A 14,354-nucleotide genomic window follows, 5' to 3' on the forward strand; every position below is an offset into this window, starting at 1 on the left:
CAGACGGAGGCCAGTCATGAGTGGTGTACCCCGGGTGCCAGCGCTGGGTCTGATATTCTTCCTCATCACTAGTGATCTGGATGATGGGGCACCCTGCACCCTTAGCAAGTCTGCTGGTGACTCAACACTGGGAGGAGTACCTGAGACACCAGAGGATCACGCTGCCACCCAGAGGGACCTCGACAAGCTGCAGAAATGGGCCAATGGAAATTTCCTGAAGTTCAATCAAGGGACATGCAAAGTCCTGCCCGTGGGGAGGAAGAGCCCCGGGCAGGAGGACATGCTGCGGTACCCGGCTAGAAGGCAGCTCTGCAGAAAAGGCCCTGGTGGGCACTATGTTGAAGTGGAGCCAGCAAAGGTGGCCACTGGCGTGCTGGGCTGCATGAGGAGGAGCAGTGCCCGCAGGCATAGGGAGTAGATCCTTCCCTTCTGCCCAGCACTGGTGAAGCCACCCCCAGAGCCCCGTATCCAGCACCGGGCTCCCCAGGGCATGAGAAACAGATACTGACTGGAGAGAGCCCAGTGAAGAGCCACCAAGGTGGGGAAGGGACCGGAGCATTTCTCCAGTGAGGACAGGCAGGGAGACATGGGACTCTTCAGCCTGCAGAAGAGAAGGCTCGGGGCACCGTCTCCATATAGGTCACTGTCTGAAGGGAGGGTGCAAAGATGGAGCCTGGCCCTTCCCAGTGGTGCCCAGCGTCCATCCGGCTCAGGGTGGCCCTCCTTCAGCAGGGGCTGGCACCAGGTGACCCCCGGAGGGCCCTGCAAGCCCCAACCGCTCCGCAAGCGTCTGATGCTGGCGCAAGAACCAACAGCAGCAGGGATGCCTGAAAGGGGCCTGAGCAGGCACGGAGGTGTGAAGCAACGCTGCCGGGGGGGCTTTGCACCGCAGGGCCTGTCTCTGAGGCTGGGCGAGCGCCTGGGTGCATCCGCACAGGCACCCCTCAGAACACTGTGATGTCACAATCACCCCATGACATCACTTGCGCTGGGAAGCAACACGTGCCAGCCAGCGTTGTGTGCTGCCAGCGTCAGATGGGACGTCGAGTCCTGTGGGCAGCACCCGAGCCATCGAGTTCTGCCACAGCACGCCAGACGTTGAGAGCTGCCAGCAGCCCAGGAGCCAGCGAGTCCTGCCGGAGGAACCTGAGCCTTCGAGTCCCACCAGCAGCACCCGAGACTTTGAGTCCTGCCGGTGGCACCTGAGCCTTCGAGTCTCACCAGTGGCATCCAACAAGTTCGGCCAGTGGCAAGTGAGACAGCAAGTGTCGCCAGCAGCTGACGGGACACCAACTGCCAGCAGCAGCAATGGAGGCATCCAGGCATGAGCTGGCAGTGCCAGGAGCCACCAGGATCTCCCTGCAGGAGGACGCCTGCCCCATCTGCTTGGGTCCCTTCAAAGGCCCCGCTGCCGTGGACCCATGCTGGCATGCATTCTGCCATGATTGCATCCAGCGCTGGGCTGACACCAGCGTCACTGCCACCTGCCCGCTCTGCCGGGGGCACATCATGGCCATCCACCGCCTGCAGGGACAGGAGGAACACGATGGGGTGGCCTGCCATCATCACGGCCACCTCCATCCTGAAGTAGAGCCGGGGCGGCAGCAGAGGCGGAGGCGGCAGCAGCAGCGGAGGCGGCAGCAGCGGCAGCGGCAGCAGCAGCAGGGCCCCAGCGGTGCCCAACGCCAGAGACTCCCCGACGGCCCTGGGGAGCGCAGAGCCCCCATGCCCCGCCAGCGTGTCCACATACTGTCCGGCCAGCAGGACAGAGACCGCAGCCCTCTCCGCCAGTTGCGGGAGATCATGGAAGAGCTGCAATGGGTGCACAGGTTATTGGAGGAAGAGCTGGGCGTGGGGGATGACGCGCAACACCTCCCCTTGCCCTGCTACCGAGCGAGGCGGCCGGGCACCCCATGGCCCCGCTGAAATAGAAACACAGGGGATCCTGAGAGGGTCTGTGCCTGGTTTCTTCCGTGTCTGCTTGCTCATCACTGCACAACTGGGGGAGTGAGAGGGGTCCGGCCCTGGGAACTGGGGGAGAGGGAAGGAGATGGCCCTGGGAGCTGGGCGAGAGGCCGGGAAAAGCGTCAAGGACTGTTAGAGGGGGACAAATGTGGGAATTGGGTGAGAGGGGCCACTACTGGCTTCTTCTCTGACACTTTGCTCATCCCTGCAGAGATGGGATGCATCCCGGGAAGGGGAAGGGGGAGTGCCCTGGGACTCTTGCCAGCAGATCTCCGAAGGGGCCAGTGCCTGCTCTCCTGAAGGCCAGGGCGACAAAAGCAGCTGAGAGGGAGGTTTCAGGGAGACCCTCCTCTCCTCTCCTGGCCCCCACACCCCCGTGCTGCGGAGGGTTGTGGTCCCGCCGGGAGGCTCTCCGGGCTGGGGGAGGCAGCCCTGGCACAGCCGCCTGCCCAAGGGTAGCTGCCTGCGGGAGAAGCAGCCCCAGCTGGGATGTGCCTCACATTTTGGGAGTCTCTTCTTCAGGGAAACCCGTGGCCCTTCCCCGCAGCGGGGTGGCCCCAGCAGCTGTGCAGTGGCACTGTGCCCCCAGGGGTGCCAGCTCCTTGCTGCTGCTCCACACCATCTCCTCCCACACACCTGGTGGCTGGGGATCTCCCAGCATTGGTGCTCAGCCACTTCCCACCCTTGCCTGCCACCTTGGCAGACCTTGTTTCCCAGGAAGGGGACCCAAATGTTGGTGTTGAGAGTCCTGAGGGCTACATCTGCCCCAAGAAGGGTAGCTGAGCATGGTGTCAGACTGCTCAGGGCAACCATGGCCTCTCAGTACCTTCCGGGCCCTGGAGATGGATGCAAATATGGAGAGCTCACAGAAATTTGGATCGGAAAACACTGGCAAGCGGGAGGTGGCTCTTTGGTACTTCCCAAAGGCTCCCTCTAAGCTGCATCCTCTCGTAGGCAGTCCCAGGCCACGGCCAGGCATCAAGGTAGACCTGTCCATCCTTCCCCAGCACTCCAGGGGAGCAGGAGGCAGGACATTTGTGAGTGGCTTTCTGGTACCTAAAGGAAGATCCAGCTCTTGCAGGGCTTTTGGCAAAATCCCCCCTTGCCCCAACAGCTGACAAAGCTCTGGCCCTTGCTTGCCATGCTGGCAGCAAGACAGGAATGGGTTCATGCATGGCTCATGCCACAGCTTGCAACATCTGTCTGCTTAACCTGAGACACGTGGTACCTCCAGCACCGGGCCATGCTCCTGTGTTTCATACTACATCCCAATCAATATTGCAGAGCACTGCGTTGCCACTGGCACCGCATAACTGGCTCTGGCACTGTGGCTGTATTGCAGGGTAGCATCAGATCATCCACCCATGAGAGCCAGGCATCAGCCTGCACCAGTGCTGGAGAGGGATTAAGAGGCTGAACCTGTAATGGATTCTCACCAGGGGATCGGTGTTTACAGTCTTTGATCTGCTGCTTCTTGATTTTATTCCAGCCCCTTGATTGAATTTCTCATGTGTAACTGAGCCCCACTGATCCATCCTGGCCATATATAATGGATGGCAATGGAGTGAAAGAACACAAACGTGGCTGAATATCGGTAACAGATGTCTGGGCAGCAGTGCGACAGGTCCCTCAGCTGAAGATCGCTCACTGCTGGTACCTGCCCTCTGTGCCAGCCAGTGCAAAATCCTCCCTCTGTCCCCAGAATCTGGCCTGGCCATGTGTGGGAACAGATGCCATGACCAGTTTTGGCCATTGTCTGTTGGCGTGAGGCAAGGGACAAGGCTTGGAGCCAAGCTACAGAGCTGCTGTTTCCAGGACCAGCGCCGGTGCCACCCACTGAGCCCCAGCGTTGCCACTCGATGCCCCTGTCAAATATTAATGTGATGCTCAGTGTGCTCTCTGCCCTGCCCCAGCGCTGCAGCTGTGGCCCCTGCCTGCTCCAGGGCTGGCCGACCCCTCCAGCCGCCCTGCCCCCCCCTAGCACGTATTGTTCCTTGCACGGGGACTTTGTGGGTGCAGCTGCACCCACCTTTGGGTGCTGCCTGGGCAGGGCAGGGCAGGACCCGACCCCCTCCACTCGACGGGGCGGTCCCGGGTGCCTGCTGTCCCGGCGGCTGGCTCAGCCCTCTGTGGCAGGTAAGGCCCCCGCTGGGGCTGCGGTCGCCCCTGTCCCCTGAGGGAAGCCAGCCCACTGCCCCCCCGGGGAGCGGGGCGGGTGGGCCGGGGGCATGGGGCGCCCGGAGGAGAGCTGGCGGCAATGGGGCAGCCGCGGGCTCGGTCCTCGGCTGCAGGGCCGTCGCGGTGACCCCCAGGAGGGCGGGGGCAGCGGGGGCCCCGCAGCTCCATCCGTCTTCTGAAGGAAACGCCCCCGTGTGGGTCTTTCCCGGGAAGAGTTCCCCGCAAGGACCGAGGTGACATACTGGGAATCCTCGAGGGGCACCCCTCACCCGGTCACGCGTCGGGGGCCCTGGGGGTGTTGGGGTCCCATCTCCCCTTGCCTGCCCTCCTCCAGGAGGAGGCCCGCGCCGGCCGGGATGGAGCCCGGCAGGTCGGTGCCGGCAGAGCTCAAGCTCGGCAAGCCCTCGCAGCGGGCCAGGATCCCGGCGCCCTTCTTCACCCACCCGGTAGGTCGCTGTTTCCGCCCACGGCCCCCGGCTCGCCCGCTCGGCTGCCGCCCCCCTCCCGAGCCCCTCGTGACTCTGCCCGTGCAGGGTGAGCCAGCCGAGCCGGCGGACCTCCCCGGGCTGGAACCCGCGGAGGCAGACGCGGACGCCCTGGTGCCCACGCACGACGAGCGGGGCCGCCTCATCCCCGAGTGGAAGCGGCAAGTGATGGTGCGGCGGCTGCGGGCCCGGCTGGCGGATGAGGAGGCGGTGGACGGCCAGGTACGGGGCGGCCCGGGGCGGCGGGCGCACGCCGGCGGCCCGGGGGGACGCTGACGGCCCCTCTCCGCAGGACGCGGGCTCCTGGCGCTTCTCGCCCTCCCGCCAGGCCGTGCTGGGCCCCTTCGGGGAGCTGCTGACGGAAGCGGACCTGCAGCAGCTGGAGCGGGCGGTGGAGAGCCTGAGGCTGCGGCGGCGGGGCGAGGCGTACCAGGGCGAGCTGCGGCGTCTGGCGCGGGAGCTGCGCGACCTCCTGCCCGCCCCGCTGCTCAGCATCACTGTGCGCAGCCCCCCGCCTGCCCCCGGGCAGCCCCTGCCCCTCTGGTGCGGTCGCCTGGCCGGCGCCGTCAGCAGCCTGGCCGCGCTGCTGGCGAACGCCGAGGGGGCGCGGGTCGCCTCCCCCCCCGCCGCCGCCGCTTCCCCCGCCCGCCGGCAGCCGTTGGAGCCGGCGGGCAGCCTGGTACAGCGGGAGATCCGTCAGTGCGGGGTCTGCGTTCGCAGCCTCCGCGGCGCCTTCGAGTCTGCCTGGGGGTCGGCGGGGGGGAAGGCACCCGCGGAGAGCCGTGCGGAGGCCGCCAGCGATTCGGGCATCAGCTGCGAGGAAGCGTTTTCCGACGGCGGCGGCTCCCCGGGGCCGGGGCCGGAGTGGGGCAGCTTGAGGAAGGAGAGGATCGTGATGCTCTTCCTGAGCCACTGGAGACGCTCCGCCTACGGGCCGTCCCCGCCGGCCGTGGGGGATCTCAGGGAGGCAGCGGGGACCGGGGCGGGGGGAGCGGCCCGCCTGGCGCGGCAGATGGCGGCGATCCAGCGGCTTCTGGGCGGCTGGCGGGACGCCGCCTCCCGCCGCCCCCCGCCCCCGCCGGCCCCTTGCGCCGGTCACACGCCGCTCTCCCCGGAGCAATTCGTGGCGGGGCCCGGGGGCGGACCGGCCGACTACGAGAGCCTGTCGCTGGAGCTCTTCATGCTGGGATATTTCCGCATCCTGGAGCAGGAGCTGCCCGCCGAGGAGCGCCGCGGCCGCCACCTCCTCTGCTTCGAGGTCTTCGAGCAGCTGGGCCGGCACGGCTGGCGGGCGGTGCGCACCTTCCACCGCGCCGTCACCGACGAGATTGCCGCCGGCCGGCGGGGCTGGCAGGACGGCTTCGACGACATCAAGGCGAGGTTTTTCGGATCCCCGCAGAGCTCGGGCCAACGGCCGGCGGAGCCCGGGGAAGAGGGGGAGGAGATCTGCCGCTACATCGACCGCAGCTTCGCCTTTTGGAAGGAGAAAGAAGCCGAGATCTTCAGCCTGGAGGAGTGATGCCCGCTGGTGGGGAGGGCAGAGGGCTGCGTGAAGCTGCAGGCTGGAATAAACACCTTTTCGGTTCTGTCCAAGCAGAGTGAGGCTTGCCGGGGCGTTGGAGAAAGCTTTTGGGCGGAGGGGACTGTCTCGGCACGCCGACCCGCCACCCCACCTGCCCCGCCGAGATCGTTGTCTTGGCGCCCGCTCCCCGCGGCGAGGCGGCTGCCGCCGTTTATTTGTGGACGCCGAGGAATGAGATAACGTGCTATGTTTAACAGTTGGCATCGGCAGCCACAGCCGGGTGGAGGAGGGACATCGCGGGCACCCCTGGCGACCGATGGGGTTGGGATGGGGGGGGGGGTGTGGTGTAGAGGGGAGGTGATGCTGGGTGAGCCTTTTCCCCCAAGCTTGCGATGCCTGGCTGGCCGCGGAGGGTTGCTTTCCGAAAAGCAGCAAAGCCGCGGGGCGACAGCGATGGGCCCCTACGGTGCCTTTAAGAGCGGGGAGCGGTGGCCGGGTGCCGCCTAAAAATAGTGTGTTCCCCGCCCCGTCCCGGCTGTATCCCGCGTCGCGCGGGGTCCCTCCCCAGTGCCCGGGGCGCGGCCACTTCCCTGCCTGGCAGGCTGGCCGGAGAGCTGCAGAACGCAGGTGAGAGCGGGAGGGGAGGGAGCCAGAGTGGGGCTCAACCCAGCCCCCAAAACATCCCCACTGCGGAAGAACCGGTGGCAGCCCTGGCAGGGCAGCTCGGAGCACGGGGAGGAGCAATCACGGCCATCGGTGGAAGCGGGAGTGGGGCACTCCGGGGAGCACTTCTCCTGCCCCTGCCCGGGCTTGTAACTCGGGCGCTGGGAATGCGGGGTTGTGCCGGGAGGGGGGAGAGAGGGAGGTGCCATTGCCTTTTCCTGGCAGGGACACCCTCTTCACGCTCCGCCAGCAAGGCCCTACGGCCATCCCCAGCACCATGGTGAGGAATGTGGATGACTTTGACTTCTGCCTGCCTTCACATGCCCAGGGCATCCTGGAGGGGCTGCAGCGGCTACGTGCCAACCCTAAACTGGCGGATGTGACACTGGTGGTGGGTGGGCGAGAGTTCCCCTGCCATCGTGGCATCCTGGCCCTCTGCAGCCACTACTTCCATGCCATGTTCTCTGGTGACTTTGCTGAGAGCATTGCAGCGCGTGTGGAGCTGAAGGAGGTGGACCCCAGTGCACTGGAGATGCTGCTTGACTTCACCTACACGGGGAAGGTCACCATCAACCAGGGCAATGTGGAGGGGCTGATGCGGACCTCCAGCCAGCTCCACTTCCCCACTATCCAGAAGGTCTGCAGCCGCTACCTCCGGCAGCAGATGGACGCCACCAACTGCCTAGGTATCTGCGAGTTTGGTGAGAGCCACGGCTGCCCTGAGGTCTCCTCCAAGGCCTGGTCTTTCTTGCAGGAGAACTTTGAAGCCGTCTCTCTGCAGGAGGAGTTCCTCCAGCTCTCCAAGGAGAGATTGGCCACGTATCTCTCCAATGACCAGCTGCAGGTGCAGGAGGAGCAGAGCTTGGCTGAAGCTGTGCTGCGCTGGGTACGCCATGACCCAGGGCCCCGAGCCCAGTTTCTGCCTGAGCTGCTGGAGCTGGCCCACCTTGTCTCACTGCCCGACCAGTACCTGCAGAACCTGCTTGCCACTGAGCCCCTCATCCGTGACTCAGATGCCAGCAAGGCCCTCGTTGCCCAATCCCGCACCACAGTGGGTACTCCCCTGCCCTAAATCCCACCCCCCAAGCTGGGGGGGAAGGCTCAGCTCAGAGCCTAATGGCCTTGTCCCGGCCTCTTCATCAGGGGCAGAGTGATGCCAGTGCCCAAAAGAACCCTCCAACTCCACCGCAGAAGCTGGAGGAGGTGTTGGTGGTGGTCGGCGGCCGTGTGCTGGAGGAGGGTGGGGATGAGGACAGGGGGCTGGAGGTGTCGGCTGCCCCCAGGAACTTTGCCTTCTACAACCCCAAAAGCAGTAAGTCCCCACGGCACACACTACCCCCTCCCTGCATGTTAATTAACCCTCCATCTACCCCAAAGCCACCTGTTGCCAAACGATCTGGTGTCAGGTGTACTAGGGGGGGAGGGGGGAGGGGAGGGGGAAGAGAAGAGCAAAATAGGGCTGGCTGAAAGGTGTCATTTGCTGGCTGGGGGCGGGTCATCATTTGGCTCCACTGGCTTTCAGGGCAATGGATGGTTCTGCCTGACTTCCCTGATTACAACAAATGGGGCTTTTCCCTGGTGGCTCTGAACAATGATGTATACGTCACAGGTAGGTGCCAGGGTTGCTGGGGTGGAGTGGGGGTCCCCAAGGAGGATGGGGGGCAAAGATGTGAGCACAGCATGCTGGCATGGGAGTGGGGGCTACCCACCTCTCCAAGACCAGCCCTCTCCTTGCTCCCCTCTTGGGTGGATATAGCTGCTGGCAAGGGGTGCCCAGAGACAACTGTGTTCTGAGTGGGTGGCCCGCCTGACCCATCCCTCACCAGGTGGCTCCCGAGGGTCCCAGAATGACACATGGTCAACAACTCAGGCCTGGTGCTTCTGCCGGATGGATGGTGCCTGGAAGCCCATCGCTTCCATGCTGAAAGCCCGGACAAACCACACCAGTGCAGTCCTCAATGGTGAGATCTACGTCATTGGGGGTAAGGCTGCAAAGACCCCACAGGTGCTGCCGGGGCAGGGGTCCATGGGTGCCCCAAAGCAACAGGGAGGCTGCAGTATCCTGCCACCCTGCAGGGACGACAGTGGATGTGGTGGAGGTGGAGCGCTATGACCCCTACAACAAGAGCTGGTGTGCCATCAGCCCAGCCCTGAAGTATGTGAGCAATTTTGCAGCTGCCAGCTGCTTGGGCAAGCTCTACCTGGTGGGCTCCTGTGCCATCAAGTACAACGCGCTCACCCTGCAGTGCTACAACCCTGTCCAAGGTGAGAGTTGGCCCCATTGCCATGCCCTACCGATGCCTTCCTGGGGAGCAGGACTGAGGGGGACCCCCAGGCAGGTGACGTTCTGTGCTGCCAGGCACGGTCCTGCAGGATGGGATCAGGTGTTAATGGGGTCTAGTGATGGCTGTAGCATGGGGCTGGGTCCAGCCAAGGAGCACGGCTGCTGGCAGCATGGACCTGAGTTGCAGACCTCCAGCCCAGCCCAGACCTGAGCTGCAGTGGAGCTGGATCTCTGGGGCAGAGAAGTGGGGGAGGCAGCCCACCTTAGGGAGAAATTAAACTCCTATGACAATGCCACCTCCTCAGGCAGGCTCCGTGCAGTCTGTGGTGGTCTCCCCCATCCCACACCACCACTACAAATAGTAACACCCCCACACTTTTTTTATGCATAACCCTTGTCTGAAATGGGGACCGTGGGTGCCACCCTGCCTGGCTGCTCTGTCCCTTCCCTTTCAAACTCACCCTTAAATAGCCATGCGCTCGGCAATGCTTTTTTCGGTCACTGGCAGCTGCATCGAGGGCCAAGGGTGGGACACACTGCTGATGGCTGCTCCTTGCAGATTTGTGGAGTGTTATCACATCCCCCTTCATCCCCAAGTACCTCTCAGCCCCACGCTGTGCCACGCTGCGCGGGCTCATCTACCTCATTGGGGACAACACCAAGAAGGTCTACATGTACAACCCAGAGGCCAACATCTGGCAGAAGGTAGTGGGCTGTGGGGGCAGGGTGCAATTGCCCTCCCAGGGAGGTAGGGCAGCTCTTCCTTCCCCACCAGCACCCCACAAACATACCCTCCACACCTCTTATCCCAGGTGCCAGCACCCCTTGTCCCTCCTGCCTGCTCAGCCCTTGGCTCTATTAACCCCTGCGGAGCTCAAGATGCCCCAGTCCTTCCTTCCCTCCTGCCCTGTCACACCCACACTAGGAGCACAGCCTTTGCACCAAGTTGCTGATTTTAAAAAGTGTTCACGCTGCAGAAGCCCACAGGACCCCCTTTTCCTAGCATCACCCTCCTACATGGTGTGCGGGGCTCCTGTCTGTGCAGTTCAGCAGAATCCTACCTGTCCCTTCTGTTCTTGAGACCCTCTGCTCCCTGCAGCATCCCCAACCTTTCTCCCATACAAGCACAACATGTGGATGCTGCTAAAAGCAAGATGTGTCTGCAGGGGCCCTCAGACCTTGCAGAGAGGATGGGGCAAGGGGACACACTCAGTGGCTTGATGTCCTCCACAGTGGGAGCAGGGGGTCCCCACACATCCCACCCTGCCCCTTGTGCAGGTGCAGCTCCTGCACACACTCCATGAGAACGGCGGGATGGTGCCACTGGGCGACCGGCTTTTTGTCACCGGTGGCCACTGGAAAGGCATGGACGGGGACTACCGGGTGGAGATGGAGGTGTATGACTGCACCAAGGACCTCTGGACACGGGAGGGCTCCCTGCCCTGCCTTTGGCTCTTCCACAGCTCCTCCTCCATCTTCATGGACACCTCCAAGTGGACGGAGGCTTTCTAGGGTGACCATGGGTGGCAGGAGAGCCCACAATATTGCCTGTCATCCTGTGCAGCTACTTTTCCCCCTCTTGCGTGTCTCGCTGCTGCCAGCTCAGCTCTGCAGGGTGGAGGATATAGAAACCCCATCACCAGGCTGGCTGGGGCATCTTGTTCCACCTTGCCACTGTGGGGAAAAGGCTTTTCCTTATAAATACGCTTTGGTTAATGCTCTCTCTTAGCTTGTGTGGTGTGTTTTGGGTTTTTTTAAGAATTGTCTTCTTCCCCCTCTAAAACTCCAAAGCTTTTAGGGTATTTTGAGTCCTCCCAAAGTGTAGTGCATCCCACTGAAGGCATGTTGCTGCCTGGTGGTCATGGCCTCTTTCGCCATCACGTTGATATCCAGCAAAGGGAAACGAGGGGGGCTGGGGGAATCTCTCTTTCCCAAAACCCAAAGCTCTCCAGCATGTCTCTGGCCCAGACTGAAGTGTCAGACCCACCCCAGCGTCCCGTGGAGCAGAACAACTGGCAATGAACCAGCTTTTGGATGCTCTGTGTCCTTGGGTGGCACAGGGGCCTGCAGTAGGATGCTTTCACCCTGGTTTCTCTCCCAGAATACGCAGCACACGCCCCTGGGAAGTGACCCAAGGCTCAAAGCAAAGTGGCCAGCTCCTCGGTGGCTCCTAGTGCCAGGACAGAGCCAGGTGGTGCCTCCTGCCGAATCCGCCGTGGCAGAGGGCACCTTGGGCCGGGGTGAGCACGAGGCAATGCTTCCCCAGCGCCCGGTCCCACCGCCAGCGCCGGGATGTCACAGCCCCGGCACCGCTCGATGGCTCACCTGGCACGCCTCGGAATTGTCACCGTCCCTGAGGCGCCGCACACGCGCGCCGAGGAGCCCTCGCGGGGAGCTCCCCGCACGCCGCGCGGTTTGGCACGCGAGGGTGCCCGCCCCGGCGGGGGGAGCGGGGCTCTCGGGGCCCCGGCAGCGGGCCGGGCCCGCGGCGCCCTCGCAAGCCCCGAGGCGGGGCCGGGACCACCCTCCCGGCAGCGGCGGCGGCGGGATGCGGCTGCCGGAGCTGTGCCTGGCTCTCTGCGCCGCCGTCCCCGGGACCGACTCCACGGGGGCGGGCCGGGAGCAGCCACCGGGCGCGGCAGCAGCTGCGGGGAGGGCGGCGTAGGCGGGACGCGGGGGGCCGGCGGCGTGGACCCCCGGCAGGCGTGGATGCTGCTGGCCGGGAGCCCCGGCCAGGCGAGCAGCAGCCGGGCCCGGGGCAGGACGGGCACAGTACGAGATGGGACGGGGGCTGGCACAGCACCGGTACCGGCCAGTGGCCGGTCTCCAGGGGAATCACCCCCGGCTGCCTGGCAGGTCGGTGTGCCAGGTGCTGTCCCCGGCCCCCCCTCCGTGCCAGAAGAGCTGCGGAGGGAGCTGCAGCTCCTGCTGAAAGGTACCCACTGCTCCCGGGGACCGCTGGGGGGAGGGGGTGGGGGTGGTGCGGTGGGACCCCAGGGCAGGAGATAGCAGGGACGAGGCACAGCAAGGCTGGGCAGCAGAGCCAGGCACAGCTGCATCCTGGGGCCAGGAAAAGTCGAGGTTCCTTCCTCACAAGCTAAGCCCTGGTCGCGTTTTCGGGTCAGGCATGGTGAAGGAGCAAGTGAAAACACGCAGGAAGGCCTGGGAAGGACGTGAGGAAGAGGAGGAAAGTGAAGGCAACCCACAGGCAGGGTCCCATCGTCGTGTGGAAGCAGCCTTCCGCTGCCAGACGTGTGAAAACATCTCCATCGAGCAGAGGGCTCGGCTGGAGCTGCAGCTCTACTACATTGTGAGTGCCCAACCTGTCCCCCACTTCCCACCTGCAGCATGTTCCTGCGCATGGGGCACCCACCCTGGCACAGGGGCTCACAGTCTAACCCATGCCCTTCTCTCTCCCCAGCCGGAGAAGGAGGGGATGTTCCACTGTGGCCCAGGGCTGAACCTGACCAGCGGGCGGTATACAGTCCCCATCACAGGCTACTACACCTTCACCGCCACACTGCACATAGGTGAGCCCTTGCACAGCCCCCACCACTCTGCCGGGGAGGTCGGGGGTGGCGCTCACCCTCCCCTCTGTCCCAGTGCGCAGGGAGCAGTGAGGAAGAGGCAGTCGTCCAGGGGAACCGTCTGCGGGTGCTGATCTGCGTGCAGTCCTGCTGCCAGCACAACAGGTACTGCAGGGCACAGCCAGGAAGGGAGAGAGTCCCCTGGGCCGAGCAGGGGGGAAGGAGTCTAGCATCTACCGGGGAAGGAGGGACATGCGACATGCTCTCCCCAGCACCACCCACCCTCCCTCCCTCCCCTGCAGCAATCTGGAGACCGTGTCCGGTCCGGGCTGGAGAGTGGTAGTGACCATTTCACCATCTCTGTCACTGGAGTCCTTTACCTACAGGTTAGTGGTGCCAGCTCCACTCGGGACTGTGGAAGGAAGGGAGCAGGAAGGCGCCTTCTGTGGCGTTGAGTCTGTTGCTCAGCACGGCTCTGAGGCCAAAGGATAATCAGGGCTGAGGTTGCCTTATTGGTCTTTATGTCATACTTTTCCCAAAAGGAAGCGCAGTGAGCAGCCCCTCCAGCTCTTAGTGACTGTACACAGGGGAGAGCTCTCTCCTTTGCTCTGCCAGGCCGTGCCCAGTGCCCAGAGGAGGTGGTTCCAGCCTTGTTAAGCACCCACCCCACCCACCCCTCTCCCCAGGCTGGACAGTACACCTGTTTTTGTGGACAACACTGCAGGCTCTCCCCTCACCATTCAAAGTGGCTCCGATTTCAGCGCCATTCTGCTGGGGGTGTGAAAAGGTGCTGGGCACCACGCAGGGAGCTGAACCCGTGCCAGGAGTGGCCAGACCTTTCCCTCTGAGCAGAGCAGGTGCGATGGTGGCTGGCAGCACCGAGCCCAGGGAAGACTTCACACTGCTGCAGAAGCTGCAGGCTGGCCTTATGCTGCTCATGCTGCAGAACCACCTGCAGCCAGACAAAAGATCTGGAAGGAAAGGATGATGATAATGATAATAGTAATAAAGCAGCCTGAAAAGGAGCTCAAAGAGTTCAGTTTTATCTAAAGGCTAAGGCTGGAAGTTTATCTTGGAAAATATTGCTGACAATGGCAGCAGCTGACTGTCTCTGCAGGGCTCAGCTCCCACAATGCCAGGCACCCATGCCTGGGACAAAGCCCCACATCTCCATTTTCTCTCTCAGCAGATTTCCCCACCCAGCTTCTCAGCAGCCCAAACCAAATTATTTGTATCATTTCAGCTTCCCTGTGAGGTGTTAGCAGCAAATGTTTGCTGGCAAACACCAATGTCCTTCACAGCTAACCTTCAAAGCAGAGCAGTGTCCTAATAACACCTCACATTTGATTAAAGCAAATTCTTGTCCTGTGGCTTCCCACACCAGGCGTTCCCTGCCCATGGCACAGGGCCCAGGCCATGGGCAGCACAGATAGGCTCCTTGCTTTGGCTCTGCTAGCTGTCTGAGCCAAGGATGGGCACAGGGCTGCATGCCTGGGCAAAGGCTGCAGGAGAGGTACCTGGGCAGGCTGGGCATGGGGCAAGGGAGCTGCACATTTTATTTCTTTGTAGCATGTGGCACTGGGCAAGCTGTGCCAGCAACACCATGAGACAGCCCAAACTGCACCCAGCCCTGCCTTCCCTAAGGGATCCACACACATAGGCAGGGAGGAGGCAGTCACCTCATGCTGGACCTCACTCATGAGGGCTTTCCTGGCCCTGTCTCACCTTCT

General features: G+C 63.3%; 3 protein-coding genes across 5 annotated transcripts; all 3 read left to right on the forward strand.

Moving 5' to 3' along the window:
* The first annotated feature begins 4,499 nt into the window (after window positions 1-4,499).
* Window positions 4,500-6,226, forward strand: ESPNL (espin like). Its single transcript, XM_037407233.1, has 2 exons — window positions 4,500-4,850; window positions 4,921-6,226. The coding sequence occupies exons 1-2, from the start codon at window positions 4,500-4,502 to the stop codon at window positions 6,145-6,147; spliced, it is 1,578 nt and encodes a 525-aa protein (XP_037263130.1). The 3' UTR covers window positions 6,148-6,226.
* A 301-nt stretch (window positions 6,227-6,527) lies between these two features.
* Window positions 6,528-10,825, forward strand: KLHL30 (kelch like family member 30). 3 transcript variants are annotated; one of them, XM_037406228.1, is made up of 7 exons: window positions 6,528-7,864; window positions 7,957-8,125; window positions 8,336-8,422; window positions 8,640-8,795; window positions 8,890-9,078; window positions 9,657-9,802; window positions 10,376-10,825. In XM_037406228.1, exons 1-7 carry the CDS (start codon window positions 7,091-7,093, stop codon window positions 10,607-10,609), a joined length of 1,755 nt encoding a protein of 584 aa, XP_037262125.1. In that variant the 5' UTR covers window positions 6,528-7,090; the 3' UTR covers window positions 10,610-10,825. The 3 variants fall into 3 exon arrangements, with proteins under 3 accessions (XP_037262125.1, XP_037262124.1, XP_037262126.1); XM_037406227.1 differs by having other exon boundaries at window positions 6,528-6,777; window positions 7,039-7,864; window positions 9,657-10,466; XM_037406229.1 differs by lacking the exon at window positions 10,376-10,825 and having other exon boundaries at window positions 9,606-9,763.
* Window positions 10,826-11,645: 820 nt separating this feature from the next.
* Window positions 11,646-13,079, forward strand: LOC119156854 (erythroferrone-like). Its single transcript, XM_037407234.1, is given in 7 exon segments — window positions 11,646-11,759; window positions 11,762-12,032; window positions 12,223-12,407; window positions 12,519-12,627; window positions 12,708-12,789; window positions 12,927-12,954; window positions 12,957-13,079. Coding segments are annotated over 7 exon segments (912 nt in total).
* Window positions 13,080-14,354: the final 1,275 nt, after the last annotated feature.

This window comes from Falco rusticolus, chromosome 13 (genome assembly GCF_015220075.1).
Source record: "Falco rusticolus isolate bFalRus1 chromosome 13, bFalRus1.pri, whole genome shotgun sequence".
Lineage (NCBI taxonomy): Eukaryota > Metazoa > Chordata > Aves > Falconiformes > Falconidae > Falco > Falco rusticolus.

Bases quoted from the DNA above. Each gene is read 5' to 3' on its own strand.
- ESPNL (XM_037407233.1), top strand. From the start codon at position 4,500: ATGGAGCCCGGCAGGTCGGTGCCGGCAGAGCTCAAGCTCGGCAAGCCC. The intron at 4,851-4,920 runs GTACGGGGCGGC...CCCTCTCCGCAG, and splicing joins AGGAGGCGGTGGACGGCCAG to GACGCGGGCTCCTGGCGCTT.
- KLHL30 (XM_037406227.1), top strand. From the start codon at position 7,091: ATGGTGAGGAATGTGGATGACTTTGACTTCTGCCTGCCTTCACATGCC. The intron at 8,423-8,639 runs GTAGGTGCCAGG...ATCCCTCACCAG, and splicing joins CAATGATGTATACGTCACAG to GTGGCTCCCGAGGGTCCCAG. The intron at 8,796-8,889 runs GTAAGGCTGCAA...GCCACCCTGCAG, and splicing joins TGAGATCTACGTCATTGGGG to GGACGACAGTGGATGTGGTG.